The 20,010-nt window shown below is 39.4% G+C and overlaps 3 protein-coding genes and 1 long non-coding RNA gene across 4 annotated transcripts; 3 read left to right on the top strand and 1 right to left on the bottom strand.

The window, feature by feature from the left end:
• The first annotated feature begins 3,029 nt into the window (after positions 1-3,029).
• LOC135594928 (uncharacterized) lies at positions 3,030-3,980 on the top strand. Its single transcript, XR_010480232.1, has 2 exons — positions 3,030-3,376; positions 3,445-3,980. It is a non-coding gene; the product is annotated as an uncharacterized LOC135594928 (long non-coding RNA).
• Positions 3,981-6,388: 2,408 nt separating this feature from the next.
• LOC135595326 (D-3-phosphoglycerate dehydrogenase 1, chloroplastic-like) lies at positions 6,389-10,567 on the top strand. Its single transcript, XM_065086098.1, has 5 exons — positions 6,389-7,014; positions 8,587-8,963; positions 9,288-9,398; positions 9,474-9,569; positions 9,653-10,567. Exons 1-5 carry the CDS (start codon positions 6,420-6,422, stop codon positions 10,322-10,324), a joined length of 1,851 nt encoding a protein of 616 aa, XP_064942170.1. The 5' UTR covers positions 6,389-6,419; the 3' UTR covers positions 10,325-10,567.
• Positions 10,568-10,900: 333 nt separating this feature from the next.
• LOC135595324 (ADP-ribosylation factor 1) lies at positions 10,901-17,978 on the top strand. The gene is made up of 8 exons (XM_065086096.1): positions 10,901-11,148; positions 11,237-11,275; positions 11,388-11,450; positions 13,674-13,692; positions 15,553-15,664; positions 16,490-16,537; positions 17,019-17,149; positions 17,698-17,978. Exons 1-8 carry the CDS (start codon positions 11,046-11,048, stop codon positions 17,729-17,731), a joined length of 549 nt encoding a protein of 182 aa, XP_064942168.1. The 5' UTR covers positions 10,901-11,045; the 3' UTR covers positions 17,732-17,978.
• Positions 17,979-19,202: 1,224 nt separating this feature from the next.
• On the bottom strand, positions 19,203-19,776 carry LOC135595325 (protein GLUTAMINE DUMPER 3-like). Its single transcript, XM_065086097.1, has one exon. It carries the CDS (start codon positions 19,696-19,698, stop codon positions 19,267-19,269), a length of 432 nt encoding a protein of 143 aa, XP_064942169.1. The 5' UTR covers positions 19,699-19,776; the 3' UTR covers positions 19,203-19,266.
• Between the last annotated feature and the right edge of the window lie 234 nt (positions 19,777-20,010).

The following is a 20,010-nucleotide window of genomic DNA, read 5'->3' as shown; positions in this document are numbered from 1 at the left end:
ATAACATAACATGATATAAAGATCTTATGAGTTTGAGAATCAAAGTATCAAAATACATTATTATGTTCAAGTGAGTATCCGATGAAGATGTATTGTCTGAATCTTGGTGTTAATTTATGTGAAGCGTAGGGGTATTGTTAGGGATACCATAAATAACTAAACACTTTAAGCTTTTTAAGATTATAATTTTATGAAATAGTTTTTTAAATAGTCATTAGTGTTATAAATTAAGACGAACATGTGATTAATGAGGTAAATCATAATTTGAAATATTATTAATAAAAGATTAATGATATAAAAAATTAGTGTAGGAGCGTAATACTATGTATCACTGCTTTTGTTTGACATAGCCAACTAGTTAAAGTATATGAGATAATATCTTGATATGTTGCATACCACGTGATGACATATAATTATTATAGTTTAATATTCATAGATTATTTTAATAATAGATTATTTTTTTTTATTTTTAAAATAAATAAATAATATGTTAACTTCAAGTTTATATTTGAGAGGATAGATTCATATATATTTTATCAATTAATTTATAAAATAATATAAAATCTAAAATTATCAAAAAAATATATAAAATATATAAAAAATATAAAATTATCATTCTTATATAAAGAGTGCTCTTTTTATTCGCCTTCTCAACCATTTCGTTGTTCGCCACCTGCTACGGGTGTCGTGGAATATATATATATATATATATATATATATATATATATATATATATATATATATATATATATATATATATATATATATATATATATATATATATATATATATATATATATATATATATATATATATATATATATATCAGACTGGAGCAGGTGACCTAGTCGCCTTCCGTCTCCTCTCTCGTAGTAATCTAATCTGACAGTTTCCGTGGCCATCATACATTGAGTGTGATGTATACACGCGTTTCCGTGATGCAAGCAGTAAAATAATAATAATAATAATAATAATAATAATAATAATAATAATAATATCAATCCAACAAGTACATATTTTTGTAACTGACTTTCACTAAATCATACACCCACAATAAAAGAAATCACCGAAACGTCAACTCCTAAGAAGAGCTGCTCGTTTGGGAATCGACACTTTGGGCTTCCCTTTCATGAGAGTTCCAGTGATTGGATACTTGATCGACGACGATTTTCTTGAACACGGAGGTGCAATCGGCGAAGGAATGATGAAGCCTGCATCGCTTGCATCAGCCTTTACGCGACGGAAGTAACTCCACGGCGACACCGGGGCCATGCATGGGCTGCCTCCTCCTCTTCCTCCGCCGGAGTGACGGACAGGAAGCTCCTCCTGCAGCAGCCGCCGCCGGAAGTTTTCGATGAAGCTCTACGCCCTCTCGTCGACGTCGGGCGACCGTAATCCGCGGGCGCTCGGCGTCGAGCGCGCGCTGGCGAAGCTCGTGCATTGGCTAAGCAGGCTCCGCTGCCGCTCCAAGCTCAGACGCCGCCGGCAGCCCGGACTGGGACTACTCCCGGGGTCGCGTACATACCACACAACCCACGCCATGGGTTTCAGCCTCAGTAGAAGCCGCAGGGCGTTCGCCATCTTCCTGAGGCGAGCGAGCATGGAGGCATCAGTGATAGAAGATAAGATTTCCCCAATGATAGAAGATAAGATTTCTCTATACAAGGATATCTCTCTATTCTGTTGAGAAAGATCCTCTATTCTGTTGAGGGAAATCCTTTCTCCTAATCTATATAAATAGGAGAGGGAACATGTTAATGTATGAAGCTAAAGCTATTTCATTTCTACAATAAAGCTTCATTCAATATTTGTTCTTATCTTCTATTATTTCTATCATGGTATCAGAGCCACTTGCCTAGAGCAAGCTCTCTTCTCACTGCCAATTCATCATTGGTGTTGCCACTCTGCGCCAACGTCCGTTCCCTTCTGCCACGGCATCTCTAGTGCTGCTTATCAGCATTGCCCCACCTTTCTTCCTCGTTGTAGCTATTTTCCTTCCTCTTCTGCTACAGCTTCCTCCTCTGTTGCAGTTTCCTCCTTTGCTGTAGTAGCATCACTGCAACATTGCTGTAGATTTCTTCTCTACCGTCGCAGCCGTCGTAATCGCAACCACGACCAACGTCGTTGAGAAAAACGAAGTTTCGCTCTTACCTTCGGCCAGCGACCAACGTCGCTGAGAAAAGTGAAGCTTCACCCTTCGGCCAGCGACCAACGCCGTTGCATTCCTAAGAGGCTCCGTGGTCAATCCTCATCTTCCTCACCACGGTAGTCTTCGCTGATCTGTCAACATTCGGCAAACTTAAGGAGAATGAAGGGAACGCCTGTGCCATCACAACAACAACAATCACAGCAGCAGCAACGATCTACACTTATCTTACTCATGAAGCCTCTCGCTTGTAAACCATTCTTTGCATCGATCCAAGATTGGTATCCTTGTCAGGAGCACCATCTTGCGGGGGCATGATAGAATATAAGATTTCCCCAATGATAGAAGATAAGATTTCTCTATACAAGGATATCTCTCTATTCTGTTGAGAAAGATCCTCTATTCTGTTGAGGGAAATCCTTTCTCCTAATCTATATAAATAGGAGAGGGAACATGTTAATGTATGAAGCTAAAGCTATTTCATTTCTACAATAAAGCTTCTTATATTATATTATTCTTATCTTTTATTATTTCTATCAATCAGAACCCATGAAGACAGCTCAGAATAGCTCGATGCAAATGCTTCGTCCAATCTCAATGGCAACAGATGGAATCTGTAGACACTTATATATGCATCATAATGTCCTCAAGTCAGAAGCTTCATCCAATCCCATGCAGCTGATGATCTCATCTGAAGCATGCATGTCACTATTTTGCTCTTCCTGTGAGCTTCCTCAGGACAAATCCATTGGTTGACTCAGTCAATCCAAACATGTGGTTCATGTATCAAGATTTCAACATTGCATGGAAACCATGGTCAAGAATAGCACTACTTTGAACATTGATTTCTACATGAGTAGGTCTAATATATAGTTAGCCCATATCTTGTCCTGTATGATGAATCCCAATGCTGTGCCACTCATAAGAGCAGCATGTTCATGCATTTGTTGACCTGTGAGTGCTGGACTGGCTTATAGCCTATCCATACTCCTGCCTTCAGTATGTATCTAACGGATCCATACTTTCTTTCATGATTGATTAGAACATAAAACGGATCGATCTTTGTGTAGATCATCATCATCTCCTGGACTCTATCTATGCTTATTGCACAAGCGGACTTGAACCGAGTCATCAGGGTCGATCATTGCTGTGGATCAAACTATCCACAACAACGAGAACTTGAGGTGGCCTAATACTACTAGTCATGGCCATGCATGGCTTACATAAAAGGTTCGTCTCCACCATCCGATGAATGTCATCATTTGCCATACTGACACGCCTTCTTCCTCCTTTTATAGCTTTCATCCTCTCTGATCTCCAGCCATCCCCACTTCTCCCTTGTGATATATACTTCCATGGAGTTTGAGAAGAAGAAGGACGATGGTGTGAGTCTGGAACTCGGGTTGAAGCCGTCGATGCCGGCGGAGCCAGCGCGGGTCTTCGCATGCACCTACTGTCGCCGGAGGTTCGTCAGTTCGCAGGCGTTGGGCGGCCACCAGAACGCACATAAGCTGGAGAGAAGCCTGGCGAAGCGTGGGAGTTTGGCGGCTTGGCATCGCCATGTGCTCGGTATGAGCAGCAGCTTCCAGTGCCATGAAGGTCCGAAGAGAAGAGAGATAGATGATGTCGTCGATGAGATCGACTTGTCGCTGAAGCTGTGAGAGCAACCACTCGTTCCTTAGACTACTATCAGAACTTGATCTCTTGATATAACATTCGGAAGTCATAAAATAGTACTGTCATTAGCATAATCAGCTGCTGGTATTATATTTGATGTGTTGCAATTTGCATATCCGAAAGTAAATCATAGTTTCTGTGGTTTTCTTCTCTTAAATGATATTTTAGTGTAATTGGAAGTGTACATTAAATTAGTGTAGCAGATCTACTGCAAACCAGTTGTGAAGAACAGAAAAGGAAAAGCTTCATATATATTCAACTCAATGATCAATGAGTCAACTCTCTCTCTCTCTCTCTCTCTCTCAATGTAATAAACCTCAGAAGCAATGAAGGATGAGTTAGTGCTACTCCTTTGCTCTTATTCTGGGAGACATTTCATCTTTCATCTCTAGTTTAGATCAGGAAGGTTGCCAAAGGGAAGAGACACTTGACATGCAATTCCTTGAAGTCATTCACACAGAGAGCAAGTTCTTTGGAGAACTACAAGAATTATTAATGCATGCTGACTTCTATGTCTACCAGATTGACCATTTCACCACAATCTTGGATGACATAAACTGGGTTTCTTCTCCCTTTGATTTTACTTTACTGCCAACAAGTGGTAAGAGTGCAATGAGGCATATATTGATTGATATTTGCAATATATGTATTTGCTTCGATGAACTCAGAACACTAATTTGCATAAACCGTGGATTATCCAAAAATAATGATCCAAAAAGTTGCATGCTAAAACATGAAAGTAAGTATCAATTGCTTGACCTGCTGGTTCAGTGTGTTCTTCAGGTATCCATTGGCACGGCACTCAGCAAAACCTAATCACCCTTTTCCACTCTTTCATCATTGCACCCGAACATGGTGGTATCTGAGAACAGCACATCAACGTGGTGCTTTCTCCCCCGGTGGAAAACGCCACTACGTCTTCATGCTTCACAACTGCATCGACGACCTGTGAATGCTTCCTGCGCTGTCTCTTCCCGTAGAATCTAAGACACCATATCTAATCATGTTCGACCATTGCCCGGAAAACGACAACCCACCACAGTCTTTGGACTCGATCCACCCTTCTCTCCGGACATGCAACACCGGAGATCGTCTACGTGATCCATGCTAAGGGAGGTCCTCGCTGAGGCCCCAGGGATCCTCCAGTCACCTGGTGAAACGTGCCACGGAAGCTGGAAGACAAGTTTGGCATGGATATGATGGCTGCAAGATGAACATCAAATCATATAATTGATTGCCCGAGGAACAATGGCATCAAGAGTTCTTGACCATGAAGGAAGGTTAAGCGAGGCCAGACAAAATTGCAGTTGTCTTCGGATCAAGCATCTCCATGAACAGGCTTTTCAGATCAATTCAAGCTACGAGATTCGCTCTTCAGCTTGCAGATAAGCCGATGAAGTATCATTCATCGACTATCACGTGAGAGCAGCAGCGCGTCCATCACAATCCAATGTTTGAATTTACGATCTCAACAACTTCTAGCTCGAGATTTGAATCATGCTCTTCGTGAACTCCAGTTATGAACTCATCTCATACATTTTTTACTTTTAATAGATTTACAAGGGATCAACAACTTAATCAATTGAGAGAGTCTTTTTGGATTCTCATTGTTTATCCTAATTCAATCAATCAAGTGTCTATAATATTAAAGAACATTAAGGGGATCATGTTAACTAAGGGTGGAGAGAGTTGGACGAGAAGCCTTTTTGGTGAGGCTTCCATCTCAAAGCCTGCTTGATTGGCTATCAAAGATGAGGCTTGTTATGCATCATTATCAGAGAGAAAGAGTGGAAGGAGAATGCATTGTGCTTCAGTTGGGAAAGATTAACTTCAATATCATATATATATATATATATTATTCATCAATCGAATTTGGGAGGGATATGGGCAGAAATCAAGTAATAGCTTAATCGAGTCGATCAACGAGTCAAAAACCTGCAGCCAAAAAGATGAGCCAGATCGTGATCACGGGTTGGCACAGTGCATGAGATGGCTGTCAGAGCCCCACCGCACTCCACTTGTCGTCAAAGACAGGTCAACATGTTAGCCCACTTGTCCTAAGCGACGCGGTTGCCATGTCCAAGTATCATCTTACATGACGCAAGCACTGATCCAATGTCTCATCATCTCTAAGTACCGTGCGACACGACCGTCATCGTTCGCGTCATGTGATATTTATACTTTCCAGCATGTCAGTGGGCCCCACATAATGCTCGCCAGTCATCTTACGGGTTGATGTCTGGGCCGAGTCGGGGGGAATTCGACTCCGGGTTCCATGCGGGCCCCGTGTCATTCCGCACTTGGGATGGGGTCGTGGGGTTTGCGGCTTGCCCGTCTCTTTCCGTGGAGGGTAAAGAAGTGGGTGGGATGGGAAGTCTGAGTGGAACGGAAGGTTATTGGAAGGACCATTACAACCTTATAATATATATATTTATTTGAAATTGACGTATGATTAAGATGAAAAGACACAAAATTCTAAATGGTTTATCGCTTTTATTATATGGTGTTTCCTGACATGGCCGAGACAGGTGAGCCGCATCTTCCCCAATATAAAAGGCTACCACCATTCGGCACTCGGTCAAAAGGAGAGAAGACCATGGCCTCGGTCGCGGCGAAACCCCTCCACCTCCCCGCCGCCACTACCGCTGAGCTCTCCTCCCTCGCCCCCTACTCCACTGCGGCATCCGTGTCCTTCTCCTCGGCACGCTCGCAGTCGTCCTTCCTCGGCCTGCGGCTCGCCCTGCCCCTCAAGACCCCCTGTTTCCGCAAGCGGACGGAAGGGCGGGGCCTCCGGATCGAGGCGGCGGCCGCGGCACGGCCGACGGTGCTGGTGGCGGAGAAGCTTGGGGACGCTGGGTTGGAGCTGCTGCGGGGGTTCGCCAACGTGGACTGCTCCTACAACCTCGCACCGGAGGAGCTCTGCGCCAAGATCTCGCTCTGCGACGCCCTGATCGTGCGCAGCGGGACGAAGGTGACGCGGGAGGTGTTCGAGGCTGCCAAGGGGCGGCTCAAGGTGGTGGGAAGGGCCGGGGTCGGAATCGATAATGTGGACCTGCAGGCCGCTACCGAGCACGGGTGTCTCGTTGTTAATGCGCCCACCGCCAACACCGTCGCGGCAGCGGAGCATGGGATCGCACTGCTCGCCTCCATGGCGAGGAACGTCGCCCAGGCGGATGCCTCCATGAAGGCCGGTGAGCTCCTATTTCCCTCTCCCTTTCTTCCTCGTCGTATTCGTTTGATGTGATGCTCGCGGTTTGGCTCCGATGGACAAGTGAAGAGAAGAGGATGATGAGACAGATCTACATAGATCCGTCTTCTATTCTTAGACTGGTTGAATCACCCCAAGGTTTCAATCTTGCCATCACTAGCTTTACTGGGATGAATTCCCAAAGTGTTTCTGTTGACAGAGCCGGTAAATTAGGGTCGATGGTTATATACTAAGATCCTTTTCCTTTCTTCAAATGAAACGAACAGGTGGGTTAGAGCAGGAGATGCTTTGTCGATTCAAACAGAGTTTTCTCACGAATTAATTATGCATTATCACACCTTTAAGATTCTGATTTTATCATGATAGATGGCATATTTCTTCTTGAAGCTGTGTTCCTGAGGCAGTTTATTATGCTGATGCTGCAATAATTTGAACAATTGACTTATTTGATAGAATTGTCCTTATGGTTTTATTTTTTTGAAACGTTCGAGACATGTAATTGGCCTAAAGCAATAACTTGCTGCACTGAGGTAATCAACTCACTTCATTTACATTTAGTTGATTTCATCCTGGTGCAAACATGAAGTTATTAATTTGTATAATAACTATCTGGTGTAAACCTGCTTCTTTTTTTTTTTTCTGAAGAATTTGAATGCACATTGCTGTATGCTTGAGGAATTGATCTATTGATTCATATGAACATCGCCAGATCAGTTGCCTCTTTTTTGTTTTTGCTTGCTATTCTATTCAAGCATGTCAAAATATAATTCACAGAAAAAACTCTTCTTCAGATGGTAGTTTAAGGAGAATACTTTTCCCTTTCCGTTTATTGTAATCCATGTCATAATTGGTTGAGTACTTTGATATCTTGAGTTAATCTTGAGCTTTTGTGGACATTTTTATTAAATATTCTACTACTCTGACATTTGCATTGTCTTATATCTTTTTGAATTTATATCTCTGGAATCGATAGCTCTATTTAAGTATTTATGAAATATATTGAAACTTACCAAACGATTTACTCCAGCCTGCATATTACAAAAATTCTGACAAGATGAAAAAGAGTTTCTGGCCAGATGTAAGCTGGCGGAGAACCACAACATGTCAAACAAATAAGAATTGAATAGTGAAATCTAGCAGAAAAGAGAAAGACAAGCATGTTCATATTTTATTGTGAAGTGGCCCATCTTTGAGTAATTCACATGTTTTGAAGTTTTAGAAAAATGAAAATATCATGAATGTCCGCCTAAGTGTTATTGTGTGTGTCAGACGCTTGTTCATGGTTTTTCTTTTACATACTTCTGCATCGTATTCAATGGTGCAGCCCATGTAGGTTTGGATAAATATTTGATGCTCATGAGGTTTTTTCTCTAATTTTGTACTATTATTAGCTCAGAGCATGTCTAGAACTTCTTCATAAGCATGTGGTATTTTCTTTTCGAATGACTTGACAATCTTATCAATTTTTTATTATGATGATCTGTTTTGGCATGTTATGATAAAACAAATCCAGAGTGCTAAGAGAGTAACAAGCTGATGAGATTGTGATATTCAGGAAAATGGCAACGCAACAAGTATGTAGGTGTCTCCCTGGTTGGAAAGACACTGGCTGTGATGGGATTTGGCAAAGTTGGTTCAGAAGTTGCTAGACGTGCGAAAGGACTAGGAATGCATGTCATCGCTCATGATCCTTATGCTCCTGCTGATAGAGCCCGTGCCATTGGTGTAGAACTTGTGTCATTTGATGAAGCCATTTCTGCTGCAGATTTTATATCACTCCACATGCCACTGACTCCTAGCACTGCTAAGCTTTTCAATGATGAAACATTTGCAAAAGTGAAAAAAGGAGTTAGGATCATTAACGTTGCAAGGGGTGGAGTTATTGATGAAGATGCTTTGGTCAGAGCACTCGATGATGGAACAGTTGCTCAGGTAGTCTCTCGACACAAATATTCAAAATTGTTCTAGCTGCCAATTTTATAAAATTGTGTATGTCATCTGTCTTGTTTCATCTTGGTCTACTATTTGATCATATGACCTGATTTTTGGGCTCAGATTTAAAATCTGGGAACAAATATCTAAACATTTTATAATCAAATCCGTGAGATAGTAGACGGTTATCCAATGCTCATTTAAATCCATGATCGTTTTACTATGTTTCAATTGCTGCTTGAGAGAGGAAGTATTGTGGAACTGTTTTTCTCTTAATATCACAGCTCTTCGCTCCAATCAATTTTCTTTTATGATCTGAAACAGGCAGCACTTGATGTGTTTACCGTGGAGCCCCCACCAAAAGACAGCAAGTTGGTGATGCATGAGAAAGTAACTGTAACTCCACACCTTGGAGCTAGCACTGTGGAGGCTCAGGTATGTCTTCTCCAGAGCATTGTCTTTAGACCCTCCACGGGGCATTTACTGAAATATTTATCATAACATTATCAGGAAGGTGTAGCCATTGAAATAGCAGAGGCTGTGATCGGAGCACTGAAAGGTGAACTTGCTGCCACTGCTGTGAATGCCCCCATGGTTCCTGCTGAGGTGAGTATTTCTAAAAGATGGACACTCCGATCGAAACTCATTTCACGTTCCTACTGATCATGACTATACTCTTTTCATGCCAGGTTCTCTCTGAGCTAGCCCCTTATGTTATCCTTGCGGAGAAACTAGGAAGGCTGGCTGTCCAACTAGTAGCTGGTGGAAGTGGAATCAAGGGGGTCAAGGTTGTGTATAAATCTGCTAGAGATCCCGATGACTTGGACACAAGAATTCTTCGTGCCATGATCACAAAAGGAATAATAGAGCCGATATCCAGTGTATTTGTCAACATTGTTAATGCAGATTATACCGCCAAGCAAAGAGGACTTCGCATTAGCGAGGAGAGGATTTTTCACGACGACACTCCTGAGATCCCTCTGGATTCCATCCAGGTTCAACTGTCCAATGTGGAGTCAAAATTTGCCAGTGCGTTGTCTGATGCCGGTGATATACGAGTGGAGGGGAGAGTGAAGGATGGCATCCCACATCTCACCCTTGTGGGGTCTTTCAGTGTGGATGTGAGTCTTGAAGGGAACCTGATACTCTGCAGGCAGGTTGATCAGCCTGGCATGATTGGGCATGTGGGCAGAATACTTGGAAATCAGAATGTGAACATCAACTTCATGAGTGTAGGTAGAACTGCACCAAGGAAGCATGCCATAATGGCCATTGGTGTCGATGAGGAGCCCGACAAGGAAACGCTCAAGGAGATCGGTGAGATACCAGCCATCGAAGAGTTTGTGTTCCTTGGATTATAGCCTGAGTGCCTCCATTGTCACATCTTTAAGAGGCACAACAATTTCTAAGACAGTATCAGCTTCTTGGTACTGTGAAACCTTGTATCGATCTCAATAAACTAGGTCCTGTGGGAGAGAGTAGAGTATTAAGGCTTTTTGCTGTTGTAGGTGATGCTGCTGTGGTAGATCTGTTGATCTTGTTGTTGTGTTCAAAATAATTTGGACAATTGCTGTGGTGTGCAATCAGATTGCTAAGTTTGATAACCCATTCTGCAATGCTGAATCTTTTTTTCTTTATAATGATATAAATATATATATGTATATATATGTATATATATATATGTGTATATATATGTATGTATATATATGTATATGTATATATATATGTATGTATATATGTGTATATATATATATGTGTGTATATATATATATGTATATGTATGTATGTATATGTATATATGTATATGTATGTTTGTGTATATATATATATATATGTATATATTTATTTATTTATGTATATATATATATATATTTATTTATTTATTTATCTTTATATAAAGCGCGTCTACTTACCAGGACAGCAGGGTAACAACCACCGACCTGGGCGAGCTGTGGGAACTGAGGTCTCCTCGCTCCGATCTCTTCAACCCTTCACGATTCGTCGCAGGATTAGGGTTCCGCTGCTTGGATCTGGTCTCTTTAGGGCGGAATTCGAGCATCTCGATCTGATCGATCGATTGAGATGGGGATTCTGTTCACTCGCATGTTCTCGTCCCTCTTCGGCAATCGGGAGGCTCGGATCCTCGTGCTCGGCCTCGACAATGCCGGGAAAACCACCATCCTCTGTAACACCCCGTAAACCCTATTTGTTCTCCTTCGGTTCTCCCTCTGGTTCGGATCTGGTGGTTTGATTCGGTTCCCTTTCTTTGTCAGATCGGCTTCAGATGGGGGAAGTGGTCTCGACCATCCCAAGTTGGTGCTCCCCTCTCTCTGATGCTTAGTTTCTATTTTGGTTTTCTATGTTCGGTACGTGAGTTTGGCTGATTGATATCGATTCATTTCTTTCGTTTTTGCTCTGCTTCAGCGATCGGGTTCAATGTGGAGACCGTGCAGTACAATAATATTAAGTTTCAAGTTTGGGATCTCGGTACGTTGATTCGCCAATTGTATGAAGTATATGTAGTCTTCTACTTATGTTGTTTCGTATGTTGGAAGATCTATTCGTACGCTCCTAATTATGATATTTCAGTTCGTTTTTGCTATGCAATTTCTTCTTGGGGTCTTTTTCTCGTTGTTTTTGTTCGCTGCATATGTCAATCATTTTAACCAGCCGCAAGAACTTGAGCAACAAATGTGTCTAACCAGCTGAGTTTGAATATAAATCTACTTAATGATCCATATTTACTGCTTCACCTTCTTGTCCACAATGAAATAGAGAAGATTCGTGGTCCATGTAAAAAATTAACATTTTTAAGGGATCTTTTTTGGGTACTGAATAGTGTTTACTAATCATAACATGTTACTTCAGTTGCCTATACGCAGCACTTTATCTTCAATGACTAGTCAGTTTTGGTGACACTTTTTCCTTGAACATGAAATTCTTTATGTAAGCATCTTTTGATGTTGCTATGTTGGCATTTTACAAGGAAAGATTTCAAGTTGTCAACCTTAAGAAGAAGGAAATAACTACAAATAACCTTTTTATAGTAACACACTATATGTCAGAGTCCAAATTTACGGAATGCTCACAGCTTGTGGGAACTGAGTGCTTTTGGCCAATTTTGCTTTAGATAATGTTGAACCGATGCAATGATGGATATGAGTAATGTATTGTTATATGACTCATGTCCCCGACCCAAATGCATGAACAGTGACATGACCACAGCCACTTTTCATAGAGACTAGAGACTAACTTGAGTAAGAAGGATTTCACATGTTTTATTTAAGATCTGAATACCAAATAGAGTCCTTCAGAACAGACTCCATACGTGGTGATATACATTAGAGTTATATAAGTTATAAAATTCAAAGCAATTATTAATGTTATCCTCAAAACATAACCAAATTGCTATTCTTACAGTGAAAGGTCTTTTTGTAGTAAGAAATGACCTAGTACCAACACAAAATCTCTAACCTCATATAAGTGAGAGCCAAGGATTATCTTCTTAAATCATAGCCTTGAGCCTACTTTTGGCAGGCATGGTATGGTATATCCTGCTTTGCTTAAGCATGTTGGCAGTACCAAAAAGAAGAAAAATAGGAGTAGAAAACTAATGCCACTTCCTTGGTAAGATTCTTTTGTAGGAGGCTAGCTATCATGGCTCAGTTCTTTGCCATTGCATTTAGTAGGATCCTAGAAATGTGGGGATTAGGGATTATATATTTTTTGTTAAGTTCATGGATGTCAAGGGAGAAAGGAGGGTTTAGATGCATTTCTCTATCGTCTATTGCGTTGAGAGAAATCAAGGGAGGCAAGTGATTAATTTGGTTGTCATGGGAAGCTAGGATTTAGAATTTCATTTGTTGTTGAGAACATCATGCATGCTAAAAGTTTTGACCTGAGTATATGAAATTATGACCAATGTTTAACTCCCATTGACACATTCACAACCAACGAGTAAACCCCACTTGTGGAGGTTAGTTCTTGTGCTTCTGCTTCGAATAAGGCTTCATCTATTGGAACTTCTTTAATTGCATCTGGTCAAAAGATTATGAACCTTTGTCCATTTACCACTTTGTTCAGGTTCTGTCTTAAATCACTTATAGTGACGTTAATGTACTATCCTGTCTTTTTTAAAGTAACTGGATGGTATAGTAGTTGCACATCATTTTGAAGCAATGACCTAGCTAGTTAGTGTCTAGAAGTGATACAAATTCATATTTGCAATGATAAATTTTATGCTTGCCATCTACGTCATGCTACCGAATGCAATCATCCTCGTTTCACTGAGCTTAAGGCTGTGAAACTGATATGAAACTATGTTGAGATGGGGAAGTTACTCTTTTGTGAAAGCTGTTTGGTTTTTTTGTGGTACAATGTTAAATATGTTGATATGAAAATATTTCTATGGAGATGTAAGTTCTCTAGTCCGTAGTATTTACAATTAGCTGTATATAATGTGATGAGATACAATGAGTATCAATGTTCAAGCATGTTATGGAAAGGTTTGATTATTCTGGACTTGTATAATCACTAATGCGGTGTAGTCTGCATGAAGGACTTTATTCTCTAGCTTATAAGCAGTCTAATTATATTGAACTTTATATTTACCAGCTTTTTTTTTTTTTTGTAATTTCTGATTATTTTGTTTGTTGCATCACTTGACTTAATATTCTCTGTCTGATACAAGCCCTATGTTTGCTGAAACAGGTGGGCAGACAAGCATTCGGTACTTCTCTATTTCTTAATTTATTATTGCATTATACCTTGGATTTCTTTATTCACTTACATGAATAGATTTCATGCAAGATGTTAATCTTCATGTTATAAAAGGCTAGCTTTGTTTTGGTATCTTAACTTTTAGACGATAACTTAGATTTCTTATATATGGCATTTTGGTAGGTCAATTTAAAAAAGTTTTTAAAATATTAGACCCTTTGGTTGTAAATAAGTGGAACTCCATTCCTATTGAAATTTTCTCTCTTCTTTTGAATTTAATGTGTGACATGGCATAAGAGAAGGGAAAGATCAAAATTAAAATGATATATGTATTTAAAGCTGTTATAAACCCAAAAGGGTGATGGTTATAGCCAAAGTTTCTAGACTCTGTTTATGAGAAAAACTAGCTGTAATCAATAACCTAATATGCACCTCACTTGAGTAAGGTTATAAAAGAACCTAATTTTGTATTAACATTTGATGGTGCAGCAAGAATAAACTCAAATTACAGGAAACATTTAGTAGGCAATAGTGACTTCTGTATTTGCATACAACTTTCTTTTGTCTACTACTGTTTTCCTATACTCCCCAATAAACATTTGCATATAGACGCATAAAAGTATGAGGCTCTTAAATATATGCTTACTGAGATGATAGAATGTGAGTGTTCTACATTTTGAGAATATACATGCCAGTACAAGTCATATGTTCAAACAGTAAACTATTAAGAAGCATATGTACAAAGTTCTTTATATTTTCTTCCATTATGATGCCTTATGAAACAACTCCTATTTTTTGTATAAGGGGATGAATGGCATTAAGAACAGCTTAGTAATATATAGAAAGTCTGAGGAAATTTTCAACTTATTTAATAAGTGAACCACATAATGTTACTGACTTACTGTAATACTTGTTTGAACCATAATTTGACATTCTGGTGTAAAAGAATTGATCTATTCAAGACTTAAATGAGTGTTGAAGTTCAATTGGTTTGCTAGTTTCTGCCAGTTCTGGTCAAGTTTGGCTGAGACCAATTTAAGTTTCAATTTAATTTGACTTATTTAAACCGATTCTCTCAATTAAGCCGAAAGTATTTTTTTTTTATTCGGTAACTGTAGAATATTAAGCTATTATTTTATATTCGCTTTTTCTGTTTCTGACTAGTATTGTTTAAATTGTTACAAGGCTTTACTTTTAAGTTTTTCGCCAATTGGGTCTGTGGGCAAGAGATTTAGTGAATCTGAACCTTTGTTTAGCAACTTAAGGATATATGAAAGTAAATAAGTAAATGTAAGAAAAGCTTTTGTACTCTATTTTGAAAACCAAAATACACGCATATTACCATAGGAATGCATGGTTGTAGAATATGTATTTTCTGGCGATATAACTAAGATGACTTTATATAAAAATATATACTTATTTGTTCAACTCTTTATCTTTTTTATATTTTTTATCTGTCCAGCCTAAAACCATTGTAATATTCTTTAGAACAACATGCCTATTCTTTAATGTTTTCTATATTTTATTCTTTTGGCATTAATCTCTTTGGCTGAAACCATGAAGACTCAGTCAAAAGCAGCCATCTCCAACGACAAGGTCAAAATTGAAACCAAGACCTTTACAAAGCGTGATTCAACTATTCGTGGAGAAGGTTGAAGCAGTAATTTTAAGATGATATGGGCAGTAGATGCATGGGAAATATAGTATAGGAGAGTCATGATTATCTTAACTACTGGGATGGTTATGAAAACCTTCTACTTTACAAAGTGCAATTTTAGTTCCTTTTTTCTCCCCTTTTGTGTATCATTTTTCTTTTAATAAAAGAAATAATTTTTGAACAAACCATTTCAGCAATCTGTGTTTTCTGCAGACCATACTGGCGGTGCTACTTTCCAAACACTCAAGCAGTAATATATGTTGTTGATTCCAGTGACACAGATAGACTTGTAACTGCTAAGGATGAATTTCATGCTATCCTAGAGGTATGTTGCACAATATGTGTTCATCTATTTCTCTTATATTATGTTATTCTTAGGCATATTTGTTCTCTGTCTGAAAGTAAGATCTAGAAGTCTGCCGAAATGTTGAGTATCACTTTTTTTTTTTTTTTACTTCATCCTTTTGCTGATCTTTGCACATATTGACTAATTCATTGCTTGTTGTCTGTTGGTTGTGTTCTGTATGAGCAAGTTCCCTTTTCAATTAGTAGTATGTTCCAATATCTCACAACATCAAAGATCTCAATGTTCGTTTTTTTTTGTGCCTATGGTTATAGATTTGGGTGATTGGGTAGCTTGATGTGGATGACATCCTATCAATCTTTATCAATTTAATCCATACAACAAATTTTAAAGGGGATGTAGTGGAACATGGTAGAAGGATTGTCCTTTTCATGTAGGAAATGCCACCAGATAATTGTCTTCCCTGTTAATTACTTGTCCTATAACAAACAGTAAATGGGGGATTAATTATGATAGTTAAAATTTGGACATAATCTTCTATCCTTGCATAGTAGGTCTGCAGGAAGCAACGGGTTTAGAAAAAAATCTTTAGGAATAAAGATATATGCTCTAACAATACTGTAAAGCAAAATGCTCTCAGTTCGGTTCAGCAGAATCCAAAATAAGTTTATGTAAATTTAAGACAGCACATTTCATCTAAATTTAGCTACTAAATTTTTTGGAGTTTTGCGTTCAACGTTAATCATTAATGGAATGTATGTTTGTGATGCAAAACGTAACACATAAAGTTGTCCAGCATTTTACATAATTTCATATTAACTACTGCTATTTCTATATCTATGGCAGGAGGAGGAGCTGAAGGGTGCTGTTGTCCTCGTATTTGCAAACAAGCAGGTGAAGCTTCTAGGCCACTAAATTAGACTGTTTAAGCAAGTTCTCTTCATGTGAATTTTGCAACTATCTTAGTCATGCACATCCAAGTATGATTTACTGTTGAATCCGAAAATGTTCATTGTTGGAAGGCTGAAACTTGGCTTAACTTTTCCTGGTCCCGTAATATTTTGATTTGGCGGCTTCTGTGATTGAATGTGTCAGACACCATCAGTCTTGTCTATGCAATTGATACACACAAATTTATAAAAAAGATGTTAGAACTTTTTAAATTGTGAAAACTAGAATCTCTTCTCTTGAGGGATTGGAAGTTGCCAAAAGATGACAAAAAGATATAGGATGGCATGTTTGTGAAATTATATTTGTTATCAGAATCTTAAACACGAAATATAGATAGTTGTTTAAGGATGAAAAATATTTTTGTTGCTTTATTTTAAATCATAATTTTCCTTGCTTCTTCAATCTTGGTCATTTTTCCTTGCAGGATCTCCCTGGTGCACTTGATGATGCTGCAATAACTGAAGCCTTAGAACTACATAAGATAAAAAGCCGTCAGTGGGCAATTTTTAAAACCTCAGCAATTAAAGGAGAAGGGCTTTTTGAGGGGCTGGATTGGTAAGTTCAACTTATGGTTTTAAGACTCCCTCCCTGAAATTTTAAACTTGAGGACTGAATCACCACACTTACTCTTCCTAATGTACATTGCCTATATGCAACTACAACAAAAATTGCAACACAAAGCTCGAATCTTAAGGGGTTAAAAGGCCTAGTTCTGTCTGGTACCAAGGAATTTTATCGCCAACATCATTTTGAACTTTGAGCCATATCATCCATCTTTGGCTAACTGCTCATTGATCAATCTTCTTACCAAATTGTAGAAGACTGATGCAGCAGAAGTGTAGATATTTCTTATTTTCTCATCAACCTTGCTCCTCGTTGGTCATTACTTTGCTGATCTTAGGATAATTCATTGGCCTATTCATGCTTATAGCGAGTGCTTCATTTCGTCCTAATTGTTTGATTTAGAAGCGCACTTTGGCATAGGCCATCGGAACTTAGTTCGTATGTTTGATTTTAGCATAGGATATAATTTACTGCATAAATATGGATATGATTTATTGTATAGATATAACCTTCATAGGAACCAATGTTTCATGTTGCAGGCTCAGTAACACGCTTAAGCCGGGTGGAAGCTAAGCTTTGGGACGAGCATAACTGGGACCCAGGTTCGGGGACACATGAACTACAACTCGAGGAAAGGATTAAACGTGAGCTTTTTCTTTTCTTTCTTCTCACACATTTGATGCTATAACATGCCCAGTTTAATCTCTCGTTGTCCTGAAGTTTGATTATTCATATCTACATGTAGAGTAGTGGTTCAATGACTGGATCATGATTCTTTTAGGTTTTATTATTTTAAGCTGGAGGTGTAGGATTTTCGTAAGAGATGTGTCAACTTCTTCGTTCTTTAGTTTCCCCGTTCTTTATACACGCGAGAAAAAAGGCTAATAATACCTCTTTCTCTTCAAGGCCTTGATTTTTCTAGCATAGCACAAAATTTGAACAACACGTGTAACCTGAGAGTGTTCGATTTAAGCATCGTTGGATGGTGACCTGCATAGAAGGTCGGAAATCCTCGTGATTTATTTTGGTTTTGATGATATTTATCTTAGAAAAACTTCAATAGGTCTCTCATAAATTAAATTTCTCTTTAGTTTTCTATGTTTTGAACTCTGCTTCAATAATAATATCGTTTCCTTTATTTAACCTCAACTTTTTTTTTTGTTTCCCTCGGCTGTTGAGTTCCTACTTTCCAAGCAAGCATTCCTGTGGGCCTGCCAACCTTTTTTTCTATTTTGTTGCTTTCTTTGGATATAAGTCCCAATTCTTTGTCTTTTTTTGTTTGACCCACTCTTGGTTAAAGTACCTTTTTTTTAGCTTTTAATTCATCTGACTTCTTTTCTTATCTGCTCTTCCCCCTTTTTATCCCTTTGACGGCACCCTTCCTTGTCACCACCTATCTTTAAATTTTTCATGCATTCAATGAAGAAAGTAGAGTCACTAATTAGTACTCAACAGATCACCGCAGGATTTACTTTTTATTTATAGGTAATAAATACTATTACTTTTTCTTTTGAAAAAAGTCAAATAGAAAATCTCCTTTCAATGATGTGTGAACAGAGTAACTTTTGAAATCCTATTGTGATTCATTATAACAATCAAGTTTTCTCTAAAACGATATCTTTATTCAAATTAAGAATATTTAATTAAAAAAAAATCTTTGACGGTCGGCTTTGAGATTCCCGAAAGGCATTTCTGGAGCGTTCCTGATCTTGGAGCGATTGCGCGTGGCATATGAATCCCTTGTCGACGTGTTATCTGGTGGTTAGATAACTGCATGAGACTTTTGTTCTCACACACTGTTCATGCAAGTCTGTAACGTAAACATAAATGTCAAGAGCTCATCATCATCTCACTTCCAAAGCCTTTTGATGAGCTCAACCGTTGAAGGGAGGTGTGTCTTGTAGCTCATCAAGAAACCGAGTGCTGACACACGCGTCTTACTCTCTTCTTCTACCTCTTCCTTCCCTTCTCCTCATCCTCGTACTCAGTTTTTTCCTCTTCTTCTTTCTGGGTCAAACATCTCAAATTGTTACTTGTTGTGATATGAATTTATAATTAAGATCCTTCTTTTCCTCTAAAAGTACAAGAAACAAAGAAGACCGAGACTACTACTGCGGGTTTCCGCTTTCTTCTCTGTTGCGGTCCAATTCACGTTGGATTGGGATCGCGTCACGTCGGGGTGAGCTCACCGCGGCTTCCATCTTCCTCCCACTCGCTGCGGCGTGCCAGGCGACGGGAGTGGCAAGGAAGCTGGGCTTGCAATCGCCGGCCATGACGACGACGACGCTCTTGTCGCAGAGCGGCGGGGGCTTCGCGGCGTCTCCCGAGGCCTCCCCCCCGTCAGCGTCGGCGCCGTCGGTGCTCAGGTAGTCGGAGAGCTTCCAATAGGAGCAGGCGAGGATGAGGAGGGCGAAGGCGACGAGGCCGAGCATCGCCGCCAGCCCGCCGAAGAGGTAGGTGACCGGAGAGCGCCATGCCGAGTGCGGCACGGCCGAGGCGGCGGTGTTGCTTGTGTTCGACCCGACTCCGGGCCTCGTCATCTGCCTATGTACTCACTCCTTCAAGAGAGAGAGAGAGAGAGAGGAGAGTTGAAGTTGTCCTTGGAGTGTCACAATGGCGAGGAAACGAAGGGATATTTATAACGGTGGGTTTTGTACGGAAGTAAATTATATTAAGCTTATAGCATTTTATGTCAATATTAAAGAGTTTTTAGATTTGAGCTATACAAAAAGAAAGAAAAGTAGGTTTAACATCTAAGATATTAATCTCATAGGGTTAAAAAACCCTTACTCATTTGCATAAGTTGGAAGTACTTGCGATTGGATTGTTAAGAAAAGATGCACCCAAAACAT

Source organism: Musa acuminata, chromosome BXJ1-10, assembly GCF_036884655.1.
Source record: "Musa acuminata AAA Group cultivar baxijiao chromosome BXJ1-10, Cavendish_Baxijiao_AAA, whole genome shotgun sequence".
In the NCBI taxonomy this organism is placed as follows: domain Eukaryota; kingdom Viridiplantae; phylum Streptophyta; class Magnoliopsida; order Zingiberales; family Musaceae; genus Musa; species Musa acuminata.
This window is presented reverse-complemented; position numbering and strand designations above follow the sequence as displayed.

Bases quoted from the DNA above. Each gene is read 5' to 3' on its own strand.
- LOC135595324 (XM_065086096.1), top strand. From the start codon at position 11,046: ATGGGGATTCTGTTCACTCGCATGTTCTCGTCCCTCTTCGGCAATCGG. The intron at 11,149-11,236 runs GTAACACCCCGT...TTTCTTTGTCAG, and splicing joins CGGGAAAACCACCATCCTCT to ATCGGCTTCAGATGGGGGAA. The intron at 15,665-16,489 runs GTATGTTGCACA...TATCTATGGCAG, and splicing joins AATTTCATGCTATCCTAGAG to GAGGAGGAGCTGAAGGGTGC.
- LOC135595325 (XM_065086097.1), bottom strand. From the start codon at position 19,698: ATGACGAGGCCCGGAGTCGGGTCGAACACAAGCAACACCGCCGCCTCG.
- LOC135595326 (XM_065086098.1), top strand. From the start codon at position 6,420: ATGGCCTCGGTCGCGGCGAAACCCCTCCACCTCCCCGCCGCCACTACC. The intron at 7,015-8,586 runs GTGAGCTCCTAT...TGTGATATTCAG, and splicing joins GGATGCCTCCATGAAGGCCG to GAAAATGGCAACGCAACAAG. The intron at 9,570-9,652 runs GTGAGTATTTCT...TTTTCATGCCAG, and splicing joins CCCCCATGGTTCCTGCTGAG to GTTCTCTCTGAGCTAGCCCC.